At 39.5% G+C, this 25,606-nt stretch overlaps 2 protein-coding genes across 2 annotated transcripts; one reads left to right on the plus strand and one right to left on the minus strand.

The window, feature by feature from the left end:
- Window positions 1–7,746: 7,746 nt before the first annotated feature.
- On the minus strand, window positions 7,747–16,263 carry LOC144660450 (uncharacterized). The gene is made up of 12 exons (XM_078521070.1): window positions 16,149–16,263; window positions 15,442–15,547; window positions 14,534–14,806; window positions 13,277–13,393; window positions 12,282–12,512; window positions 11,476–11,652; window positions 10,573–10,752; window positions 10,000–10,176; window positions 9,593–9,769; window positions 9,017–9,193; window positions 8,675–8,860; window positions 7,747–8,354 (listed from the first exon to the last, which is right to left on the minus strand). Exons 2-12 carry the CDS (start codon window positions 15,530–15,532, stop codon window positions 7,867–7,869), a joined length of 2,274 nt encoding a protein of 757 aa, XP_078377196.1. The 5' UTR covers window positions 15,533–15,547; window positions 16,149–16,263; the 3' UTR covers window positions 7,747–7,866.
- Window positions 16,264–18,344: 2,081 nt separating this feature from the next.
- LOC144660488 (contactin-6-like) lies at window positions 18,345–25,559 on the plus strand. The gene is made up of 5 exons (XM_078521135.1): window positions 18,345–18,490; window positions 21,787–22,104; window positions 22,493–22,807; window positions 24,169–24,516; window positions 25,163–25,559. The coding sequence occupies exons 1-5, from the start codon at window positions 18,430–18,432 to the stop codon at window positions 25,372–25,374; spliced, it is 1,254 nt and encodes a 417-aa protein (XP_078377261.1). The 5' UTR covers window positions 18,345–18,429; the 3' UTR covers window positions 25,375–25,559.
- The last annotated feature ends 47 nt before the right edge of the window (window positions 25,560–25,606 follow it).

Here is a 25,606-nt window from a genome sequence, read left to right on the forward strand (position 1 = left end):
CCTAGCATGGGGGCAAGCAATCTTGTAAACAAATTTATAAAAACAAATAAATAAATAAATAAATAAATACAGTTCAGTTCAAGTATATGTTTTTGATTTGTTTGTTTTCCACATCGAGGAAAACATTGCCAGTTGTATTGCGACCCTTTTTACTTTGTTTATAATTTGCTTTTCTGCATAATATTATTATTATACTTTTGATACATTTTATGCCTCCAAGTTCTTCCTTTTGCAAAGTTTTATAGAGTATTGGCCGCTAATAGTTCTCCCTTGTCTTTATTTCTATCAACCGCAAATTGATTTCGCGATTCTTTTTGGTTCTCTTTCTGTTAGTCCGTGTCACGTCTTTGTTGTCGTCTCTCCTAAAATCAGTATACCTTGTAAGGTGGCTCTCGGAAAACTAACAAAGTTCAAGCACATCCTTTTTTTTTTCTCGAAAGGAACTTTGTAGTCTTGTTTAGATCGAACGGTCAAGATAGTTTTTCTTTTTCAATCGTCTCCTCAAAAGACTTAACTTATTCCCTTCCACTCCACTTGGAGCATAGGACGATGCGAATCACCCGCCATTTCGATCTGTTTTGGACTAACACAGTCTGGGTCTGTCTTCAGGTGTATTCCGCCTTGCCCACCTTGTCGTCGACGTGTTTCCTCCAGCTGTTTCTGGGACGGCCTAGACTCCTCTTCCTTTGTGGGTTCAACCTTTCTCAAGATGCATGCACTTAAAAGTACATTTGCTCTTTTGAGGCGGAACAAAATTCGAGTTCTTTAGTTGTAGTCCTATTTTTCGAGTTGTTTTTAAATTGTCTTCGAGTTGTCTTCTTTCAGCTGAAGTGATCAAAGGCTGCCATTGTTTTTACTACGGAATCACAAGCCCATAGTTAAAGCCAGTTGCTATTGATCCGAAGATATTTAATTACAAGTTCACGCTAGAATTCAGTGACAATGATCAGCCATGTTTCAACTTAAAATATGAAACTTGCTAGCTACCTGGCGGACACCTCAGACAATGAAAGAAAAACGATATAAGCGAACAAGACTGTAAAAAATTCTGCGACCAACTTGCAAAAGGCTGTGTTATGAGTAGACGAATAATAATGTAATTAAGAAATGCACAGGACCTACAGACGAGGGAAGCACGGAAGCTGTCAAATAATTGATATGGGTCAACAAAGAAAGTTTTCGTGTGAGAATTGCTTTGCTGAAAACAATTTTGCAAAAATAAAGTCAACTCAGAGAAATGACAACTTTCCTTTCCAAAAGGAAAACTTAATTTGTTTGTCTATAACTTAATATCATCGACAATTGCACTTTCAACGTCGGTGAGCATCATTATCAGGGATGCTTTTGATTCACTGGAATTCAGTTTGCTTGACATCTCACAGCAATCGTCCATATGGTCGATTTTTTTACACAGCCTTTTCCGTTGTCACCGAGTGTATCCTCGCGTTGTCTTCTTTCACTCAAAGTGATCAGACTGCCATTTTTTGCGATGACGTTACGACGTCAACGCTTGTGCCATCACGCCGTGGTGTCTGTGTTTCTGTTTCGATCGACCGAATAAAGGTAGAGGTACAAGTAATTTATTTAGTGTCAAATACCAAGGAGTGGTCTCCCAATCAACCATGCCAAGTTAAAAACAAAGAATAAATGAACTACATATTACAGTCAACCCTCTCTTAACGGACACCTCTATAAGACGGACACCTCTTTAAGACGGACACCCGGAGTTGGTCCCGTCCCTGTTTTTTTTTTTTTTTTTCAGTCATGTTTGTAACTAAACTCCCTATAAGACGGACACCTCTCTTAGACGGAGAGTAGGGTCTGGTCCCAACGGTAAACGTCTAAGAAAGAGTCGATTGTAAGAGCATTTTAAAACTACATATTAAAAATACAATCTAGAACTGGGAACTAACTAGACTAGAAAGGACTAATTTAAAATATAAACGAAAGCGACAAATTATATTTGACAAGTACTATTGCATTTGCAGTTGGCCTGTGTAAAACAATTACGAGACAGCGTTTGACCTTGGCGCTCGAGGGAAGTATCTTATATCCGATATCAGGCTGATACCCGATGTCACGCATCAAGATAACACAACTTTTGTTGATCAATCATTCAATACAAAAGTTGTCAGCTACCTTTATTTTTTATACGTTCATCAGTTTTTTGACAAATTTCCTGAAAACTATTTCAGACCCCGTCGGGAATCGTCATCGATTCTGCGTGCACTTCATGTCGTCTATTTAAGCCAGTTGCTAAGGTATCCCAAGAAATTATTTGTTGTCAGTGAAAAGTCGTCGACTACGATTTCTTTCATCTATAGAAGCCCTTAAATTAACAAGATTTTCCAAATATATGGCCGCTTATCTTTTCGCAACTTATTTCTGTGCAACGGAATTTATATACCTGATTCTCTGATCAAAAAACTTTCAAAAATTCAACTTTATTAAATCAATGATTGATGACTAAGTTATTTGGTTCAGTTTGGTACAATATTGGTGCCATTCCCTTCTTGCGTAGCAGACAAACGTAAACCACCCACATGTCTGCAGTCATAAAGGCAATGTCTAGATCTTGTAAAGGCAAGAAACACGAAACGAGTCTGATAGAAAAACCATTTTTTATGGTAATATGGTATAAATAGTGACAGTGTGGCAAAATATCGGCCCATATGGAAAGCTAAGTCACGTTGCACGAATATTTTATTCTTACTTAGCATTTGGATACTGTAATTCCAATTTATGCTACTAAATTAAAATTGAAACTTAGTAGCTGTTATTTAGCACTCGTAGTTTTGCAAGATGTTTCTAGAGGCGCTTCTAAATTTGACATAGAGGTCTTTGAAAACTTTTTTCTCAAGGCTACTGTTTCTAAATAAAATGGTATGGTCTTAAACCCAAGTGGCTATTGACCCCAATCAGTTTTTCGTTGCTATGAACGATGAACACGCCTTAACATTCCATTATCGAAAAAAAAGACAAGTTGCTTTTTAATATGAATCAGTGTAAAATTTCTTAAAATGATCATGCAAAAGTTTCGGAAAAAAATTCCTACTTTCGTCAGCTTTAATTCTCGGCGTTGCAAAACCTCTTCTGAGTCAATACTTTCACATTTTACGCCTAGCCATAGTTAATTAAACTTTATCGCTTTTTTTGTACTTTAATTGTAAAACAAACGTGACAAAACTAGGAAACTTCGAATCGAACCAGCTGGCAATCCCGTTTTGATTGACATCTGTAATTGCAACATTCCGATCATTTTCCTAACGCGATGAAAAGTGTTTTTTTTTTTAAGTATTATTATGCTAGTTAAAAAAATTGTCGAAAAAGGGATCGAACTATGCCTCATCAGCTGATAACTTTACGTAAACGTTGCTGAAAAATACTTTTTCTGTGACCCGACAAAAAAGAAGAAGAAGTGAACGTGTCTGTATGTGCTTGCCAGGAAAAAAATACGTTAACTTATATTAAGCACATGTAGTGTGTTTATGAGACAATATAATAGTTATACAATAAACAACTTTCTGTGTTTTTTTTTTTTCTTTTTCTCAAAATCATTTTTCAGCTTTTAATCTATTTACGAAGTTGGTCAAGTCAACCAGAGTTAACCAGATATCTCTATCTTTTCTCATTTTTTAATTCAGTATATTCACTTTTTTATACTTATTCATCCCGGATACATCATTCATCGAGTTTTTGACCTTTAATTGTTGGAAGAAACACTTAACGCTAAACATTCTTTGTGACAGTTGAACAGTTTTGCCAGTTGTTTCGATGTCAATTTGCTTTGTGTGTGGGACTTATAGTTGTGGTTTTAAAACGTCAGAAAGACAAATTCCTTATTTACCAAATATGCAGTGCAAATATTAAGTAAAGACATAATGGTATAAATACAGACGTGAACAGACCTGAACCATTCATTGTACCTGCCCTGGTCAAAAACGTTCAGTAAAAAACCGGAGTGAACGAAATGGATTTAACCCGTATTTTTCTAGTAAGGAACAACAACCTTTAATACTTTTTTTATGTTCTTGTAATGCGTAAGTTACCTTATTAAGTTTTATCCCTTTTTATCTTCATTACCTAACAGGGCCCACACCGATAACAGTTTTATAACTGATGTGGCTACCTCGTATTTTTTTAAATACGGAACTAATTTAATGTTGGTAAAGTTAAAATATATCGCAATGATTGTTTTTAACTGCTTTTCTCAATTCACCTTTAAATTATATAAATAGGAATGCCCTTTTTCAAATATTTACATTGATTCTGCTTAGGTTGAATGTGCCCGCTCTTTTTGCTGCAAGCCACATTTTACGAAAAGTAATGTCTCTTGAAATTTTTATCGGTTCAAGTCAATCAGCAGCCTCGTCCCCAGTCGTCCCAGGCGAATTTGAATGTGACGTCACCCGCCAAGCTTGTCGGGAAAGTTCGCCTAGGACGCCTGGCGATAAACGGCAAATCCAAAATGGCGGAGCCTGTTCAACGATTGAACTTCAGTCAACATCTTGAGGAACTTAAAAACGCGTCAGAATTAGGCTGTGATTCCTTCATCCATGTCTGTTAGCAAACTCGTGAAGTTATTGGAGATTTTTTATTTAAGGAACCGGTGGTAGAAAAATTAAATATCAATTTTTATGCGCAGCAAATTGTTCCATCTAAAGAGCTTGAAGAATATGTTCCATCCACTAACTGTAACTGGCGATGGGAGCTGTTTCTATCGATCGATTTCTCTATTGGTGAACGGAGATAAAATAGTGGCCGTTCGTAGAATGTTCCCGAAAGTTGTATGATGAGTATTTTTGCTCCTCGCTTACACAACAACAGCGGTGAAAAGTTAACAGGCTCAGAGCTGGTAATCCATCAGTACTTTCGACTGTGCTTTCGTGTGTGCTTTCTTTGTTCCTTTGCCTTCGCTTATTTCGAAAAATTGTTCGCAGTTTTCTCCAAGGTAAGTGAAGTTGTAACTATTTATTCAAAGTATCAGTAGCAAAATATATGACAGACAGACTATAGCTACTTATCAGAAAATTAGAAAGCTGTACGTGTAGTGGCTTGTTTTCTACGAAACAGACGCTGCAATTCGCCTCGGTGACGACACCGAGTTGCGATATGTCAACTCAGCTGCAGCTTAACAGGTTAGCTTTTCTCTTCATACAGACTTGTCATACTTGTAAGACTCTTTAATATACCAAATTCCCTTCAGCCACTAAGCATTGACAAGATGAATGCATACTATTTCAAGTTGTTGAGTCATTTTAAATTACTGTTGAGTTACTTTACACCCCCCCCCCCCCCCAAAAAAAAAAAATAATAATAATAATAATAATTATTTAAACGCATCTATTGTATTTTATGATTGAAGTATAAAGGAAACAAAAAACTGTTCTTAATGGACTGGTATCAAAATGTTTGGAATGGCTACATTTCAGTTTAAAGTCGTTTGTTACTGTTAGTAAATGTTATCTATATTATAAAATTTTGAAAACGATCTCTGGCTTAAAAACTTTAAAATACAAGCTTTCGGCTGTTTGAACTACAGCCCGACGGGTAAAAATGTAAAAAGATAAAATATTCCGAGTGCCAGGAGAGGAAAGATTGTTATCCGCATGGGAGTGTTTGATGCCACGCTCCAATGTTTTTAGCCGCCTTGGAGATGCATTTTCAAGTCAATCGCGAAAGACCAGACGTGAAGCGACCCCTTTGCCGCGACTTCTAGTGTTTCTGTGAGGCCGCCCCACACATGACACTCAGCAAAGGAATAGACAAATCGACAAAGAAATGGGGCGGGAATGTGAGGTAAACTGGAACACGGGAGGGGAGGGACGGGCGCCCGCGGACACCAGAGAGGGCAGATCGAGGGGGAGCCCCGGCACAGAGAGGCCGACCGCGCCACCAGCGACGGCCCCGCCCACGGGGCGCGGAGGAGCGGCGGCCCGCCCCCCGCCCCCGGGAGCGCCTTCAATATTTTCACGTTATCTATATTGTTACTATACAAACATTTTCCAGAGTATCCACTAGATATACATTGTACTCCTTTAGCCACTTCGCTTGGACAAATCAATCAAAAGGCTTTATTCTTCTTTATGCTTTAAAAAGGTGGGTTGGTACAAGAAGATCAGGATTCATCAGCTTGAGCAATGTCATACATTTTCTGCATGGACAGACCTTAAATGTCAAAAGAATATGAAAACATAATATCATACTTCCTACTCCTTGCCTCCAGGTTTCCCTGCCTCCCCCCCCCCCCCCCCCCATATGACCCCACCCACCGAACGCACTCCCCTAATCCAATTACTACTAGTAATATATTATAAGTGTTGAATACATGTAATATATATGTACTGCATTTATGTGTGTGTGTGTGTGTGTGTGTGTGTAGTAACACATCAAGAGGAGAAAAAAAGTGGTATAAGAAATAGCAGAAAAAAAAATATTTTTGGTAAAAAGAGGCGAGTGAAAAAAGGGGAAAAGTTGGGAAGATAGGGGACGGAAGACCGGCTGGATCAGAGGGAATGAATGAGAAAAAAGAGAGAAAAAAAAAATAGAAAAAATTGTGGAAGGTGTGAAAAGGGAAGAAAAAGGGAAGGGAAGTAAAGAGAAGGTCCTTGAAGCAGAAAGAAGACAAAAGAAAGAGAAAGTAGAGAAGAAAGCAAAAGGGAAAAAATCAAAGTACAATGAAAGCTTGGGGAATTAGCCCTCTCCTCTCAAGTAAGCTGAATTGTTTCTTTGTTTTCGCAAATTGTAAACAACAAAGGTCGAAAATCCCGACCCTAGCTCTACATACATTGACATCGACGCCCATTTTAAATAAAACTAGCACAGTTACTAGTACCTGGCGAACGTAATTTGCTTTCCACAGAGAACGCGTCCCATGCCAAGCTCTAAGAGGCAAGCCATTGCTCTAGATACATGTATCACTACGAGTAGTGAACGAAAACAATGATAACACAATAATTTTCTTGGCTCTAATACGACTATTAAATACCATTCTAATTCTGCAAAGAAGGAAAAAACGGCATTACAGTCCGTCTCCGCCATCTAAAATGGTCCACAAATGTTCAAAAGGGATGCAGTTTTCTCGTGAACCAGAAATATTTCCTTTTCCTTGCAGAAAAACGCATATTTTCGTCGAGCTATATCTGGGACTTTTTCTCGCCAAACTGTGCACACTCTAAGAAATAAAAAAAAATCACCACCGATTTATCCCAGATAAGTTTTAAATTTGCGTACCTGACTGAGCAACCCATTTCAGTGCACCGATGTTAAGAAAAATACAGGCAAGAAAAGTAAGACGAGAATATTTGCCCACGAAATATATTGACGTCTCTTTTGTATAAAACAAAACGATAAGAGGATTGTAAAACTGTTTTCTATTCTTAGAAAGCAGAGAATAAACTCGTAAATAACTTTTAGACCATAAGCTGTTCTGCCTCGAGATTATGTTAGATTTAAATTTGTCTTGCAGCTATGGGCCAGTGTATACATTAAAGCTTTGACCGCATATTGTACTCCAGTAAAAATTAAATAAATTAAAGGGGAGCTCCGCTTTTAGGCTTGCCTAAATCTATATATTAATTCAGTGCAACTTACGAGAAATTTCGGTAGTGAGATTCTGAAATTTTCTTTCGGCTTTACCCTTGTTTAAGTTGAGTATACTAAATTTAGTTACTGCGTGAGCTGACAATCCCATCAAGCCAAAAATGATCTGCACTTCAAGATGACGACAAGATAAAATAGTTGATGTTTCTTCGCTTACAAAGTTTTATTAATTTTAATTGTAAAGTATACAACTGAGTGAGTCACATAAAAGTTTTCTTTTTTACAACAAACTGAAGATTGCATTATTGTCGCTTTAAGCACATATTAGTGAAAATGTTTCTTGTGTATTATTTTGTTTCTTTTTACGTTGTGACTGCTAATGGAAGGACCTTCTTTAACCGGAGCTTGAACATGTCCTTGAGCTAGTGTTCCTTTCTGAGGATGGCCCTGAACATTTAATTTCCCTTGCTGTGGGAGACCCTGTACATTTGTCTTTGCCTGTGAAGGTCCTTGCACTGGCGGTTGGCCTTCCTTTTGTGCAACTTTTATTGGCATGATTTTTGGTCTGTCGGCCATTTGAACCTTTTTGGTTGGGATTTGTGACTTCTTACAACAATTTAGTGTAAGGCAAACTCCAACACATAGCTTAGCGCAAATCGCTGGACAAGTGGTTGGAGGTCTCGTTGTCGGTATTCCAGGAGGTCCTGGTGACCCCGGTGGTCCAGCCGGTCCGGCTGGTCCGGCTGCTCCTGGGTCTCCCGGACCTCCCATGGCTCCCATGGCTCCCGAAGCCCCTTGTGTCCCTTTGGGTCCTTGAAGACCAGAAGAAGAAGAAGAATTGTAAGTAGCTTTTCAGTTAACCCAAATAGCTGCTGGGAGGTTTCATTAAATATTTTGCGACAATATTCGGAAAAAAGTCAAAGATCAAATACAACTTTGCAAAGACCGGCAAAAAGTTATTTTTATTACGTTAATTTAAGCGACAAAGTTTATTGATACCCTTTTGGAATGAGAAGAAAGAAGAAGAGACTGCTAACAAGGGTTGAAAATAGACTTCATCGGTTACTTTCGTTAACCCCACTGTATCTTTCTACACGATCTTTCTCCTGAAACCTCTGAAAGCTCTACTTACCCTCTGGTCCCTGGCTACCTGGGCTACCTGCGGGAGGCCCTACAGGTGGGGGTCTTGTTGCTGGTATTCCAGGAGGCCCTGGTGGACCCGGTGGTCCTGGAGCTCCAGCTGCTCCTTGATCACCTGGACTTCCCATTGCCCCCTGAGCCCCCATAGCTCCTTGGGGCCCTTTAGGTCCTTCAAGGCCTGAAAAACGTGCAAGAAAAAAAAAAAAACAGAAATACGGTATATCTGTATTAACGGTATTTACATGGAGAGAGAGAATAATGCTCTGAGGGGTGGGTAATTTACCATAAACGACTAAATATAATTTAGCTTTAATCGCACCGACAAAGATCTTACCTGCCGAGCCTGGTGCGCCAGCTGGAGCCCCATAAGCTGCCGGTGTAGATGCTGGGGGTCCAGGAGGTCCCGGTGGACCTGGTGGTCCGGCTGCCCCTGCTGCTCCCCGGTCTCCCTGTTCTCCCATTGCACCCAAAGCTCCCATAGGTCCTTGCGGACCTTTAGGTCCTTCAAGACCTGTAGTAAGCGAATGAAAGATGTTTTAGTTTCTTGCTCATGATTTGATTGAAAGGACGTTTAACTAATTCGTAATGACTGTCGAAAATTTCGAATGTTTTTTTTTTCTTTTTTGTTTTTTTCAAATATCCTTCACTGCCAATAGGAATATGGGAAAGATGTTAATCCGTCAGTGACAAAAGCTACTCCGATTGTTTTTTTTTCTGGAATGCAAGCAGTTTGTCATATTTGAGCGTGGTTATTATTCAAAACTCGTCGATGTACGAAACAGTTAAAATGCGAAAATACTAGATGTCATTATTGTTGCTTGTAGACGGTGGCTCTTTAGCATGACCATTAAACAGTAAGACTGGCGTTTATTTTTCTTACAAAGGTCAACCGTACGAACAATGATCCTACCTGAAGGGCCTGGTGAACCAGCCGGAGCCGCCGGGGCTGCGGCTGGGGTTGCTGGTATTCCAGAAGGTCCCGGTGGACCTGGTGGTCCGGCTGCCCCGGCTGCTCCTGGGTCTCCCGGACTTCCCATAGATCCCATAGCACCCAAAGCTCCTTGCGGACCTTGTGGTCCTGCCAAACCTTGTGTGAAAGCAGCAAGTTTTAGCTTTAGTTACTTAAGAGGCGTACTCCAGGTGGGACTAAAAGCACAACCAAACGACGATTCCCGTTTTTTAGTCATATGTAGTAGCCAACTTCAATGTTGCTTTTAATAAGAAATCAACTTCAACAGGTAAGATTCACGGCTGAAATTCAACATGACAAGATTCTAAAAGACTTCTACACTTGCTGTTGTATTAAAAAGGTCTTACCTGCCGAGCCTGGTGCACCAGCCGGGGCCCCATAAGCTGCCGGTGTAGATGCTGGGGCTGCAGGGGGTCCCGGTGGGCCCGGAGGTCCTACTGGTCCGGCTGCGCCCGGATCTCCCTGTTGTCCCATGGCTCCCATAGCTCCCAAAGGTCCTTGAGAACCTGCAGGTCCTTCAAGACCTAAGAAATCGGAATTACAAAAGTTGGAAAGTTTACAAAAAAATTGTAGTGAAGTGGTGGCCGTCAAATCTGCAGCATCGTAACTAGTGTAAAGTATTGCTAAGATTCTCATTACATACGGCTGTGGCCTTTGAACGCGATATATATGTATTAAAGAATGTTTATATTGGCAATTAAAAGCTTTTGACTCGATATTTAAAACATTCAGATGACATCCTGGTGCTCGATGCAACTCAAACATACCCATGCTCCTGTGTGATCTCCTGGCCTGGACTAGGCAATAAAACTTTAGCAGCACGCAGCACCGTCTTACAGAAAATACTGAGAGGAATTAACCTGCAATAATTTGAAGTCTTAACGTTTGTATGAGTCTAGCGTAGCAACAAGGTCTCTTACCTGATGGACCTGGTGTACCTGCCGGAGCGCCTGAGGCCGTAGCAGCTGTTGTTGCTGGAATCCCAGGGGGACCCGGAGGGCCAGGGAGTCCAACTGCTCCGGGTGCTCCCTGATCACCCGGATGTCCCATTGCTCCCATAGCTCCCATTGGACCTTGAGGCCCTTCAGGTCCTCCAAGACCTAATATGGACACATATATAATAATCAATAGCAATAAAAGCGAGTTGGGTCCGACGAGAATTTTGCACCAAAAGTGTCAAACATAAAGATGTCAAAGCTAAAAGAAGGTACCAAGCAGTTACTGGCTGTAAAGTCTTTTTCGATCGAAAATTAAAGAAAGAAAAAAAGAAAGAAAGTATGCGACAGTGAATTTTTAATTTCTATTTTTAAGACAATAGCTAAGTGATCAACGGTAGAGAAACGGACGTCCAAGGTTTGAATAGTAAATTAGTCACTTTAGTCAGTTGCAGTTTTGGCACTGACACAACAGCATAAGTTTTGTTTATGAGTAATAAAATAAAAATTGTTCGTTGTTCAATGTACATTAAGCTCTGTCAACAATATGGTTATCAAACATTAGATGCACGAACCCGGAATAATTAAAAAAGAACCGCCGAGATCCCAAAGGATGTCTAGCCCAGGACCCTTTGCACACCTATCAGATGCTATAAGATACTGAGACAAATATGACAACGACAAATATATGTATTGCCTCCTCCTTAAGTCTCAAATAGGCGAATGCATTATTGTATATTTCTTATAATAATCTGGAAACACTAAGATATTGATATCAGTAATCGACTTTGATCTTAATCCTGGTAAACACTTCCAGCTAATCCTTGCAGGATGTCCTACTTTTGCATTTAAAGTGATTTATTTTATGCCGACATCACGGTGACGTACCTGCAGGCCCAGGTGCCCCAGCTTCGGCACCATAAGCGGGGGCTGCAGTAGCTGGTACTCCCGGAGGTCCCGGTGGGCCAGGTAGACCCGGTTGTCCGGCAGCTCCTTGGTCTCCTTGACTTCCGGGTGCTCCCATAGCTCCCATAGGCCCGTCTGGTCCACTCGGTCCTGCTTGCCCTTAATTCAACCACAAAAAAATAAACACATTACTCTGAAAAATAAAAATACTTGCTCACTCGCGCTCTAAATACTAACAAAGAGGAAGTAAGTTGTATAACGATTCAATTACATTTAAATTATGACAAAGATTGGTATAGTTATAAAGAAAGGAAGTTCAAGCCTCTCCCGAGCCAAAGAACTATTTGGGTTGAGCTTTAACAGTAACTATCGTTTCTTTAGCATTTGGATTTGGCGCTCATCATTTTTTTTTCGTATTGTTTTCGTATCAAAGTGAGCCCTAATTATTTTCTTAATCGGCTACCCATTTGAAATCTACTTATTTTTTATGATTTTACAACTGAAGCGTCAAATGTATTATGGTCGGCATAAATCTCCAGCATGAAATTCGCCTTTGTCGTATGAGATGAAATAAATATCTTTGAAGTTGTGAACCCTCTCTCCTCTTCTGTCCTTGCGCGTAACTGTGTTATCCCCCCTTTCACGCATCACCAAATCAAGTGAATTTCCTTAAAATTTCCTCTCCCCCCTCCCCCTTTCCCTTGGTCGATAAATAATGACCTGTCCTTTAAACAAGAACAAATGGAGATGTCTAACATTATCTCGATGATTAATCATCATGAACTCACCCGAAGGTCCTGGTACACCAGTCCTTGAGGAGCAACAAGTGCTCGGGCAAGTGCTAACACAGATTGTCTCACAAATCTCAGGGCATGATGGTAAAGATGCAGTGCCTGGTACTCCGGGAAGCCCCGGTGGGCCCGGGGGTCCTGGTAAACCTGCAGGCCCGGAATCGCCTTGGCTGCCAGGTTCCCCCATGGTTCCTGGGGACCCGTTATCTCCACTAGGTCCTTTCATTCCTGGTGAAAGCAAAACATGCTTTGTGAATTTTACGTCACATACTTCCTGCTTAATAATGCATATGATGATGACCATCATGATGATGATCAGACTTTAAAGTTACCTCTAGATTTTGACCGTTAGCCCCTAAAATCTTATTATACATGCTGCTTTATTTTCTCGTGACGACGATCTGGCTGCGTGAATGAAAATTCATTGTATTCACATCGAGAAACTTAATTGCATTTTAACTTGGTCAGCATTACAGTTCTAAAATAAACCCATAGTTCCCGGGTATAGTGATTTCTGGTGTGGACATTGTTACATGACCTTTTAGCTACACCATGTTTTATTTTCCATAACAAATCGTTAATAGCAACCTTAATGTTTTAGTCTTTTGGTAAGAGAATGTGTGCCAGAAGCAACTCTGCCTCCGAACTCTCTTAAATTCAAACCCTAATAACGCCGATACCCATGATAATGATGATGATGATGATGACGACGACGACGACAAAAAGGTCAATCAATCAATCAATCAATCAAACTTTATTTATCGAGGGTAGCGCGTTATAGTTTGTCAACCAATAAATTTGTGGCCCTCTTAAATGTTCTAAAAGTTAAAAATCTACTAAAAACAATAATCTAATTTAAAATCTAGTCGACGACGTCGACGACAATGACGACGACGACAACGATCGTGATGATGATGATGATGATGATGATGATGATGATGATGATGATGATGATGATGATGACAAATTGAAAAAATGCAACTTGAGTTTACCTGGTGGTCCTGGTAGAGCTGGCGGTCCGGGAGGTCCCGGAAGACCGAGTGGTCCCATATCCCCGGGTTCCCCTAAATTGCCGGGTTGTCCAGGTATTCCGGAAGGTCCTGAAGTACCTTTAAAGAAAAGGAAACATGTAAGCTTGCAAATGTATTCATCCATAAGACGCTAACGCTACCAAAGAAGAATTTTCCGGAATAAAATTTCAAAGCGATCTCTGGTTAAAAATTAATAGAATAAACGATCTTTCGACTACAAGTCTGTAGTCTTTGGAAAGGGTACAAACTGGTAGTCGAAAACTCGTTTATCTCTTAATTTTTAACCAGAGATCGCTTTTTATTTAATTTTTTTACAGTAACATGAAAAAAATTATAATGAATTAAAACAAAACGAAAAGTTACTGAAAATGAAAATATTTCGTTTCTGGATGCCATAGAATTGATTTGGTTTGTAAAGGACGAAAATAACAGCAGTTTCCAAATAGACTAGCATTCAACTTTGATACAATTGTCCTAAAGATTTTCAGTTATAATCAAAAAATGTTAGTTTACTACGGGATCATGCCCTTTATTAAAAACTGGCTTTTTAAGGGCAAGTGGATTGGTTATAAAAAAGGCCTGTTTCATCAGTGGTCAGTTTTGATCCGAACAAATGGGTTTAGTTTATAAGACAATACGGTTTGTTTTAGAGCTCATTTTGAAATAATCAAAGTGAAATTGTCTTTTCTTTTTTCACTCGTTCTGGTAACATCTTAATTGCCCGTACCTCAACATGGTGAGAAAGGTTCGTGTCTTGATGTAAAGTTTAAAAGGTTGAGCGAGTAGATGTATCAAACGTCTCTTTATAGCAACGTTTTTTACGAAATACTTTTACAAAAAAATTCTTAAGCGCTGAGCGTTTAAATTTTTAAGTTTAAATTCATCTTCCTGTAACTAAGAGAAATCGAAATCCACATTTTCCCTAGGGAGCATGCCCCCGAATCCGCCCTCTTAGTTGGCTCACGCTTCCGCTTTGGAATTTAAGCTACCCACTCAAATTCTTCCTGCGCGTTCCCTGCAAATACACTAGTCTGTGGGTAAACCAGTCAAAACGCTACCTTCCAAGGTATCAAATTAAACTTAAGGCCACTTAGTTTAGTAAATCTTGAACTGTCTTAAAAACGTAGATTTTCTAACTGTTTTCGTCTTCTCAGACGGTAAACCGTTGTCGTCTGCGTAATTTTTTACGCCTATAGTAATATCTGTTAGAATACGTACCAGGGGGACCTGCCATGCTGCCGGGAGGTCCGGGAAGTCCTGGGGGGCCTTGCAGTCCTGGAGGCCCTGGTATTCCCTTTGGTCCATCCGGTCCCGGAGGTCCGGCCGGGCCGACCGGACCGTCAGGCCCTGGGGGCCCGGGTTGCGGAGGAGGAGGCGGTGGTGGAGCAGGCTGCGTGTAGTATGAATTATAGCTACAGCAACCGGGGTAACATTCGGGATAACAGTATTGTGGGCAGTCGTTACCACATGTATAGTCTTCACGTTTAAAGTCTGCAATTAACAAAAGAGTAATTACTCAATTAATTTTAGTTTCAATGTGTGATCAACATCTAATTTAGAAATTTTATTAAACTTTAGTTAACAGGCAACAAGTACATGTACTAATTCATCAATATACGGAATAAGGCTTTAATATGTCACTATAATGTGCGAGACCTGAGATCAAAGAAATGTACAGTGATAAGTAAAAAGACTTTCTAGATTCTGAGGTAGGATTGAAAGCGTTAAATGGGGCACGGGTCATAGAGCAACGACTTCTACGTTGTGCTTTAGTCAAAAGAAATAGACATTAGATTAACCGCACAACACAAGATAACCACAATCCTTTGCTGCATCGGAATACCAGGTTAAGTTCTTTTTATTTCGGAGATCATCACCCGGTCTTCTAAGTCTTGACACCATAATAAAATGTGGATAATCTTTGCAATTTACCTCAATGATGGTCGCAGGAGAAGCTAAGTACAAAGAGTGTAATGCTAATATTTTACGATTTTTAGTATCTTCTATATAATTATCCACTTTGTTCTTTCCCAAAACGCTGGGAGAAAAAAAAAAGGCTTTACAACTTCTTACACGAAAGGCAATGGAACGGCGCGGCAGTAGAATATGACATATTTTAATCTCACCTTCTTTAAGCGCCAAGCCACCAGCAGCAGATAAATTAACTATCAACCATGTTCCCAGAAAATAAATCAATGACCAATATTTCCAATCCATATTTTGATGGTTGCTCTGGGAAAAAAAATACAAGAATTGTAAGTATATTGAGTGTCACCTAGGAAATGACGCCGCGTTTTTGGACTGATAGCTGAGATCTGCAAAATTATTAACTGATAGCTGAGAAATCACCGAAAGTTTAAAATTTAGGTGATTGCATAAAATTACTCAAAAAAGTATCATGGGGCCAAGGTTTTTCTTGGAATAACTTTTCACTGAAAAAAAATTGGTTCGGATAGTAGCGACCTTTCTTACAATATAAACACAGGTAAAGTGTCTGATACGACTGCCGTAATTAATAAAGCAGGGAAAATTGTAGTCTGACTAGCATGGGGGCTTTAGTCTTCAATAGCGTATTACAAAAGAGCATATAATAATGAAGGTAATAACCTGAATAAGAAAGTGCCGGGAAAATTCTGGCCTAAATCCATCGGAATTGAGTATTAAGGACGGCCTTTGGCTAACAGCCTTGTTTAAATTTTGTTGTGAATTCCTGAGACAAAGTGGGAGCTGAAATGTTTTCATAACCTTATATGCTAAGGGATAAACCTCTAATACACAATTGAAAAACATATGCAAAAATATTTGATTATTAAGATCAATAAAATGCACATACTTTGTTCCGAAATATTTTCGCGCATCCACTAGACTCGGCGAATTTCAATCCTTCTTCTCAAACCTTTTTCACCGAAAATTCACTTCGTCGACTTGTTGAGTTTTTTGTTTGAAACTTCAACCTTTTAATATTTAACAATTGGCAGGTTATGTCCTTTTGTACAACGAGAAACATAAATAGTTCTTCTGTTTGTCTTATTCAGGTACCATAACAGGTAGCTGAATCGTAAACTTCTCCCTACCTATTTCCTTTACATTTTACAAGTTTATGTTTAGAGAACTCAGTGATTGATCACAATAATTTTTTGGCGAGGTCATCCCATTTCTTCGCATTGCTAATTACTTGACTCTTAGACTGGAAGATTAAAGAGAAAGTGGATTTTGATCTAAACTGTTCTCTTTTAAAAAGCTTCTTTCAAGACATAACTCCGTCAAGATTACGTTTTAAAATATGAAAACATCAAGTCGTATTTTTTGTTTGCGCTGAAACCGAAGTTTTATTAGCAGTTGCCAATGTTGTTTTAGTCCCTTCAGACGAAGTCTTTCTCGCAGGATGTCACAACAGCTGGATAACGAGGGGAAATGGGGAGCAGCTACAAGGCGGGCAAACTCAAATTTTTGTAATTTTGACAAGTTCAACTACCTGCTTGCATTTGTGTCTCTAATGAAAACACCACTATTTTGGCGTTATATTTAGCTGTCTGGACGAAAAAGGTACTAAGCTAATAAAGCTTGTGAAACTACTGTCCCCACTGCTGTGATTGAAATAAAAACGTGATCAAGAAGAGACATTACCCTTAATACAACTCCGAGGGACCGATATTAAATGCTATGGACTTTCATATTTACTACTCAAGATTACTTTTAAGCAATATATTGCAAAGCAATCTTCAAGATCTCTTCTGGAGCAGAACAGAGAATTTAAAAACCTTAAAAAGCGCTGCAGACTCTGCGTTTTCCCCGACAACCTAAAACATAGCGATTTTTTTTTTTGAAAAACGTAAATCTAGTTAGGTATAAGTATACAAGTGTTCTAATGCAAATGCTGAAATGTGATTGGCTGTGCTATCGTACAATATCAGCCACAAGTGTGCAGTGGTTGAAAAGTCGTCTACAAAATGGTGACGTTTTCTCGTTTCTCTGAAGTTTCAGGGGACGTAAAGAAACATTAATGGATAATTTAATTCCTGAGAAAGCTAAAAGAAGGGCAGTCATCGTTATATTTAGGCGACTTAAAAAATTGGAAATTATTGACCAACCTGATGAGCAGTTGTAAAAAGCTGACAGTGTGAAATAATAATTTATTTTGCGAGCGATTTTGATTTCGCTTGAAGTTTTATGTCTTTTAAAATATAGTTGAATAATTGGAAGGAATTGAAGGAAATTTAGTTAAAATTCTACTTAAACAATTAAATTATTTGCCCTCGATTCCTATGAGGTGATAGTTGATTCGGCCTTCAACCTCATCAAGTATCGCCCCATAGAAATCTCAAGCTCATCAATATCTAATTGTAAATTATTACGGTGGATTCCGTGCGTGGGTTCGCAACCAAAATAAGTTTAATTCGGCGAGTTCACTTGTTGTCTTTTTGATCTTTCGGCGGGTTTCTTTCTTAAGCAAATTATGGCTACAGTAGACAATTTCCGTTGATGTATTTAAGCACACTTTTTTAATTTTCTAATTAACACCACGCCACGCTTAATGCAAGAAGTACATCTTAAAAGTAATATCCTAGTGAGTAGGTTTTATGATGCATGCGGCGTTTGCAAAACAGCAAATGGCTTTATCCATTTTTAATTTCAAAAAAGGCTTTCTTTTGACCGCACGCGATAACAAGGTTTTGGCACAAAACTGTACCAAATGAAAAATAAATGGTCGATTTAGATACGTTTGGATACAAACCCAATTTATCACAAACCCGACCTGGACCACTAAAACAAAGATCTATCGATGGCATGTTCTTTTCTTTTTTTCAAGAGCAAAATAAATAGCGACTAATGTAATTCCCTGGAGTGCCCATTCGAGGCATAAGTCGGAACTGAACAAATCTGAGATTACAGCAATACCGACAAATTTTGTGCCCTGATATTGTTTGATTATGATAATTATGTTATTTTTTTATCTGAAATAGTGGCAAAGAAAGGGGACGTGATATAGTCAGCGCACTTTATGTTTCCTGTACATCCAAGGAACGGAGATTTTTTCGGTTTGTTTTTCCCGGAGGAGTTGGTTTTACAAACGTTGGTGAGATTGTTCGAATTGTGTTTCAAATTTTACATCTATGGCTTTTTCATTTAATCGTTTCATCTTGTGTGGAGCTGCACTTTGTAGCTTATGCAATGGTAAGTCTGGGATATAGTCTGCAAGTTAAATACGTTTCCAAGAAAACAATGCCTGCCAACCATTTTTCAGTTATGTTAGAGTCAGCGAATACCTTGAACAGTATGGCCTGTGCATATACATATATTGCAAACATCGATTTTGGTTTATCTTTGCCTTTATTAGCACATCATTTATAATTTTTTATCTTCTCCTTACTTTCGCAAACCAACTTCCAGCAGGCACGTCTGGAGAATTAGGGTCGTGATCATCAGAAAACAAAAATATCAGTATTCAGAATTAGTATTCTCTAACGGACGGCGTGGGCTGAAAGGTTTTTGACCGAGATTGAAACTGATGTCTGACAAATATATCTTTTGAGAACTATAAAAACAAGTGAAGAGATTTAAACCTCTTTTAAAACAGGTTTAACATAACACGGCAATTATTTGTGCTTGAAGAAGTCAAGATGCAACCGGGAAAAATATACTCAAAAAATCTTGACCGTTTATTGCAATATCAAGAGGTTTGAGTATGATAGCCGGCGAATCAGATAACATAAACAGAGGCCCCGATGTAATTTCGCCGCTTTGTGAAAATGGAATCCAATAACGGTTTCATTATAGATGGTTTACTCTACATGATAGGTTTCTTTTCATTTTTGTGGGTTTTGATTAAAGAAGTGCAGGATGGTTTATTTTGATTCGACCAACGAACAGTTCGACCGACAGTTTTATTTATGAGCTAATCTTGAATTTTCTAAACACCTGCTTCATTTAAATCCCTTTCAAAACAGCAGTCGCTTGAAGTTACATTTTAGCGGTGATATTTTACCATTATCTTAATGTTTTTGGTATTGTGTTAACTATTTTGCATAATTACTTCTTTAAAAGCATAATCAAAGAAAGAGCTTTTTCTGTTCTCTGCATCAGAATCAAACATGGTTTTGAGCAAAAATCACAGTAGGAATCCGCCATTTTAAGTCGGAATAACGTCTGTTAAATTGCAAATCCTGTAGAGCTGATTTTTTTCCAAATCATTTCCACTTCATAAAAAAATATATCGGTTATAAACCAAGCGTGTGGTCATCAATACGGTTAGATATTGGCCAGTATTGTTCATTACCGTACCCAAATTCGCAAGTAGCCAATCAGAAGCGCGATCTACTGTCCTGATATCCTACGATATCAAGTCACTGACCTGATATGCCACCATATCACGGTCACTTTAAAGTAAAGTAGTGTTACCGAGCGATGAATTGAAAAGAGGTTTTGCCAATAAAACAGAACTTCGTAATTTAAATGTAGCTGGTGTTAAGCGATAGTAAAAAAAGAAAAACTTTCCCGCCAAAACTAAACTTGAGCGCGCTCGCCAATTGCGCGATGTTTGCCGACGAGTACTGAAACATTCAGACTGAAACAATGGAGTTGGAAGTTCCACATTTTTCGCTAAATTTTGATTTTGGAAATTTAGAGAATGAAACTCCAAACAAACGAGTGGAACAAAAGGAAGGAGAGGAACTTGATAAAAGTGTTGAAGACCAAAAAGGTATCAACACAAGCAGGTCAACACAATTTGCACTACGTACCTGGCAAGCATGGCTTCAACAGAGCGTTAAATATAACCGGATTTTTGGCTGAATTTGGGTACGGTAAATACCTAATCGTACCTTTTTGGTACGCTTCGGCTGCATATCAGGCTCGTTTGGTCTCGCCATGGGTATTTTGGCTCGACTGCGTCTCGCCAAAATACGAACCATGGCTCGACCTAACTCGCCTGATATGCCGCCGAAGCGTACCAAAAAGGTACGATTAGGTATAATATTGACCATCTTGACCGAACAAGCATGGTAAAGGAAAGATTTACAAATGCAAATGCTGCAATCTGATTGTCTGAGCTATTGCACACTATCAGCCATTAGCATAACCACACTGACCTACTATTGGTAATCGCGCAATCTGATTGGCTAAACAGGTGCCTACTATCGATCCGTAGAAGGCTCTCGGAGCGCGCGCTTAGTCTTCGCTGAATTTTATCAATCAAAACCTTCAATAAATCAACTCTAGCTATATTTTGTGTTTAATAGATCGGTCAGTGGGTTATGCTAACACAATTAGACGGCTCGCTCTCGGTTTCTACCGGCTTTTGATAGTTGACTCGGGGCTTTGCCCCTCGCCAACTATCAGCCGATAGAAACCTCGAGCTCGCCGTCTAATTGTTAATTATAGTTCACCACTAAATTTTGTCCGATTCTGATTGGTATTAAATTGATCATGTGACGCAATAGTGTTCATCTGTAGTGGGTTCAATCAGCCCATAGTGCCCGTCCGAGAAAAATACCCGGATGGATAGTGCCCACAAATTAAATTCCTTGTAAACAAGCGGGCCTACAGACAGAGAAACCCCTTGTTTTTTTGTCTGGTTTTGTATCGTTTGTTTAATTTTGGCTTTCAATTGAGTTTTTTATCCTTAAAAGTAAAAAAATAATTCAATATGCTTGTTCTTGAATGGACGGGCGATAGAAAATTTAGTGGTGTACAATAAAAACAATAATTTTTGTCTCGGAACTATCGGTCTGATAGTTGCCCCTTGGAAATTTGATGTTCTTCAAACTAGCATATTATTTGTACTAAGAACATCACATTTCCGCGGGGCAACTACAGTTCCTCAACAGAAACACTATTGTTTAATAAGGGTGCAGTGGCTGAAGTTCGTCTACAGAATGGCGACATTTTCTCGTTTCTCCGACGTTTAGGAGGGAGTTTAGAAATTCAATCCTCAAGAAGACAAAAAAAGGAAATTCACCGTTACACGGGTTTAAATCGTCAAAATTACGATTACCTGACGAGCCTGCGTACACAACTGAAAGTTTTTAGCGCCCATTTAGTCCGCTCGCAGTAGCGCAATAATCAGTAACTAAACAAATTAGACTGTCCCATATTTTATTCCTCCCTTTCCTCAAGCATTTAATTTACCTTAAGACTGTCAAACTCTTATCCCAATAATAGTTCTATTAATTTAGATAATTTACCAATTACAAAATGTTTGATAATTTATTTGTCTTGAAGACTTTAACGACATTTATCAATCAGAGTATTATATCATCAACACTGAACCTTGCAACCATCCATCCGTCCGTTCGTCCGTCCATCAATCTATCCATTCATCAATTTATTCAATGGTCCTTCCATCCATCCATTTGTTGATCCGCACTTCTATCTTTCCTCCAATTCATCCATCCATTCATGACTGTTACGAGAAAACCATTTTGACGAGAAAGGAGTTCCTAACGAAACCTCTAATATGTTTTACTATTCAGGTTTAGACGGCGGAGACATCTTGTGCAAAATACAAAAACACTCCTTTCAAGGAAGAGAATTATCAGTGAACCCAGACGAAACAGTTTCCCTAAATTGCTCTGTTGTCCAAGGAAAACCAGCAAGGCAGATCAGATGGTCCAAAGAAGGCGATAATACGAACGGTCAGCGGCTACTCAACGTTTCATCTTTCTCAATGCCAGGTCTCTGGACGAGTTTACGATTAAACAATGTCAGCGTTGAGGAATCTGGAACATACAAGTGTGAGGTGAAGAAAGAAACGCAAAGGGATGTTTGCAAAGTAGTTCTTCATGTCTATTGTAAGTTGGAAGTGTTCGATTTTTCCGCACCAAACTTTTGATAGGATGCTTCCTTTGAATATCTCAAGTAAATAGCAAGCTCCGCTGAAAATTTGTCTCTGTAAAGCTTGCGAAAATTTATTAAGAACGAAATTATTAAATTTGTCAACTTCAGCAGAGTCCGTAAGACCCAGATTGACAGGGGCACGGGCATGCAGCAAGTCAGTTTTGGAAGTTTCGCCGCCATAAGAAAATGATAAGAATAAAGTCTAGTTTTTTGAGATGGAGCAGCTCGACATAGTGGCTTTGGAAGGTCTCTGTGTTATTTTTGTCTAAGTACTTTTTAGAGTAAAGTGGCTATTTTATTCTATGTTAATTCTTTAATTACGTTACTTTCCATCTCATTAAGCCCGCCCACGTATTTTGAAAACGAAGGGATTCTTTACTACAACACCACAGTTCCTGACTGAAGGACGTAATCCTGTTTTCCATTGTTACGCCAGTGGCTGGCCGAAGCCTTCCTTTGCATGGCGTAAAGACGGAAAGGAGATTAATGATGGCGATGCCTTGAACTCGTACGTGCTAACAAAAAGAGCCTTCGGCCTAAATGCAGGCCTGGACTTAGATATTCTCTACGTCAGACAGGAACATGCTGGGCGATACAGTTGTGTTGCAAAAAACGTGTTTGGCGAGCAACAGCACAACATTAATCTCTTCATAAAAAGTAAGCATCCAGCTTTTTTGTAGCCCCATTCCGCTTTGTGGATTGCAAATAGCCCGCAAAACAAGTACAAATGATAAGTAAATAAACCCTTTTAAGCGGCTGGTATATTGGACGATAATGTCCGATGCTGTAAGATTGTCGAAAAATGAACAATTGACGAGAAGCGAAGCTTCGAGGGCAACTGTGAAATTTCGAGAACAATCTTTCAGCCAAGGGCATTATCCTACAATAAACCAACGGCGTCCACGTCCACGGCACGCACTAAATAGGTACTAGAGAACTTCAAGTCCTCAGGGGTTTCGCTAGGCTATTTTAGGTTTTCTGCCTGTTTCGCCAAGCGGGGTTTATTTATTTTATAACACTCCGATTAATTTTCACAACGCGCTTTATCGCCTGTAAATTTATAGGAAAAACGTATTTAATAAACTCGGCGTAACTGTGGTTGAAACAAATGTAAGTTGATTGATTTACGTTTTTTTAACTCTGTAATTTCATTAAAAGTTAAAATTGAATAAGGTGACTTCATTCATTGGTTTTTTGTGCTTGCCTACAAAATCGGGCGACGTATATTAAATCGGACGGGGAATATTCGCTCATACCCGCCGTTCGATTTTGTACCACGTGATACGTTTTGTCCAATGAGCGAGGGCAAAAGTTAATTAGGGGGTTATAACTTACGATATACAGCTATTTCAGTTACCGTTGTCCGGATCAAAGCTAAAAGACAAGACTGAAAGGCAGTATGGGTAGAAGAAGAGAGCAACTGCGCGTGCTGAATACTAAAATATATAGTGACACGACAAACGCGTCAGACATGTGAAACAAGGTGCTTTTAGCCACACTGAATTTAAAAAGACTTTTCAAATGTCAGAGCTAAGCGATAGTGAAAGTAAAGCTACAGAAAGGCCTCCTGAAAAGGAAAACAAACTCGTGAATTCTCCACGTGCGAAATACAAATTTGTGCATTTAATGAAGCTTATATGCAAATTTGTAGTGAATACCCAGAACGCCATACGGTCTTGCCATTTAGCTTTAAGCTTTGACCCGACAACGTTTATTGAAATAGCTGTATGTTCTTCACAACATTGTTTAAAAAGGTCCCATATAGTCCTCCCTATTACACCACACCGCGCGATAGATTTACAAAACGGTACAAAGTCAACATTTCAGAAAAAAAGAATAGGTTGTGCTGTACATTAATTATTTTTTACTCGTCATTTGTACCATGACCCGCCCTACGGGTTCATAAAATATATCAGGCTCGTGAAAACATACAGCGAAAATACACACGGAAATGTTTACTGGGAAGACATAAATCTTGCCCTTAAAACATTTCGTACTCTTTTTATTCTACCATTCAGGAAAACATCCAGGAAAACCTCCAAAAGTCTACCCATACGCGTCTGTCAATCAAGTGACCATCCAAAGAAGAGAGGACGCTCGACTGACGTGCGTAGGAGAAAACACTCCAAACATAGATACGGTTGTTTCTTGGGTGTTCAATGGAAAGTCCCTGCCGCTGGACAAAAACAAAGATTCTCATCATGTGTCAGACTTCGTGTATTTTCAAGAGCAGGACACGCTTAAAGTCAACTTCTCTCTCCTTATAAGGAATGTGACGGAGCGTGATACTGGGGCTTATCACTGCGGGGTTCATACTCTCAAAGGAAACGACTCAGACACGATTTACCTCAGCCTTTTTCAGCCAGGTACGTGCATGTTCATACAGTGCACGTGTATTCATGTAATAGCGGGAAAAAAAAGCTTTTATGCCTTTCCTCTTTCACCCTTCAATGTTTAGCCCGTGTGTGAAGCCCAATAAGTAAGGGAAAAATTTTCTTTCATCTTTGCGCCAAGAAATATAGCACTGCAAGTTGAAAGGCGTTGATGCGCCAAGTCAGGAGCGTCTCGTGAGAGGCACCGCCGCCAAAACGAAGCTCTCGCGGCGAAATTCCACGAGCTGCTCAGGCTAAGTAGGCACTGGTTCTAATTTGTGTAACACGTTGCCACAACGATACGTTCAGAAATACTCGATCGGTCATCCTTTAACGGTTCAGTGTTCTTCACTTTTTGTGCGGAAACGTCCACGGCACGCACTATATAGGTACAAGAGAACTTCAAGTCCTCGGGGGTTTCGCTAGGCTATTTTAGGTTTTCTGCCTGTCTCGCCAAGTTATGCGGTCGTAAGTTTGTGCGACCCTCTTCCTATGACAAATCTTGCCGAACATAGTGAGTGGTTATATAGTTACATTCGTAGTAAAAATGGTTTTCAATATTCTATGATCGACTCTTAATAAAAATGAAGAATTAAAAGTGCATAACTTTGATTTATATTATGGCTTCTGTCTGCTCCAGGTTCTAAACAGGTTAAGCGCAAGGCCTCCTTAACAGAGATCCTGCTCGTGGGTGCAGGGATCTTTTGCGGTCTGGTAACAGCTGCTGTTGCTCACCGACAATGGAGCAGGAGACGAAGACATTGGAAACGCAAGTTGCTAAGTTACCGTCTTGTTATTTTTTTGTGCCCGCCTATTGGGTTTCTGGTTTTTAAGCTTGTTCCGTCAAGATAGTTGGGTATTGGCAAAGTTTTCTTTGGCCAGGCCAATATTTATTAAATGTGACAAAAACACTATTATCTCTCTCGAGACACATCAACAGCGGCCAATCCCGAGCGGGCAAGATAGGGTCAACTTGCCCACTTGGGTAGCCAATCACGGCACAGGGTTTGGTTCATAATGCCCGCCAGCGGGCAACAAAAAAAACGAAAAACACAAGAACGAAGAAGATAGTAAGGAAGTTAAA

This window comes from Oculina patagonica, chromosome 7, assembly GCF_052425735.1.
Source record: "Oculina patagonica isolate OP01 chromosome 7, crgOcupat, whole genome shotgun sequence".
Taxonomy (NCBI): Eukaryota; Metazoa; Cnidaria; class Anthozoa; order Scleractinia; family Oculinidae; genus Oculina; species Oculina patagonica.

What these genes read in the sequence shown, in the direction of transcription:
- LOC144660450 (XM_078521070.1), bottom strand. Translation starts at nt 15,532, where the DNA reads ATGGATTGGAAATATTGGTCATTGATTTATTTTCTGGGAACATGGTTG. An exon ending in TGGTGCACCAGGCTCGGCAG is followed by an intron (nt 9,770 to 9,999) that starts GTAAGACCTTTT and finishes CTTTCACACAAG; the next exon opens with GTTTGGCAGGACCACAAGGT. An exon ending in AGGTAGCCAGGGACCAGAGG is followed by an intron (nt 8,355 to 8,674) that starts GTAAGTAGAGCT and finishes CTGGTCTTCAAG; the next exon opens with GACCCAAAGGGACACAAGGG.
- LOC144660488 (XM_078521135.1), top strand. Translation starts at nt 18,430, where the DNA reads ATGGCTTTTTCATTTAATCGTTTCATCTTGTGTGGAGCTGCACTTTGT. An exon ending in CATTAATCTCTTCATAAAAA is followed by an intron (nt 22,808 to 24,168) that starts GTAAGCATCCAG and finishes TCTACCATTCAG; the next exon opens with GAAAACATCCAGGAAAACCT. An exon ending in CCTCAGCCTTTTTCAGCCAG is followed by an intron (nt 24,517 to 25,162) that starts GTACGTGCATGT and finishes TGTCTGCTCCAG; the next exon opens with GTTCTAAACAGGTTAAGCGC.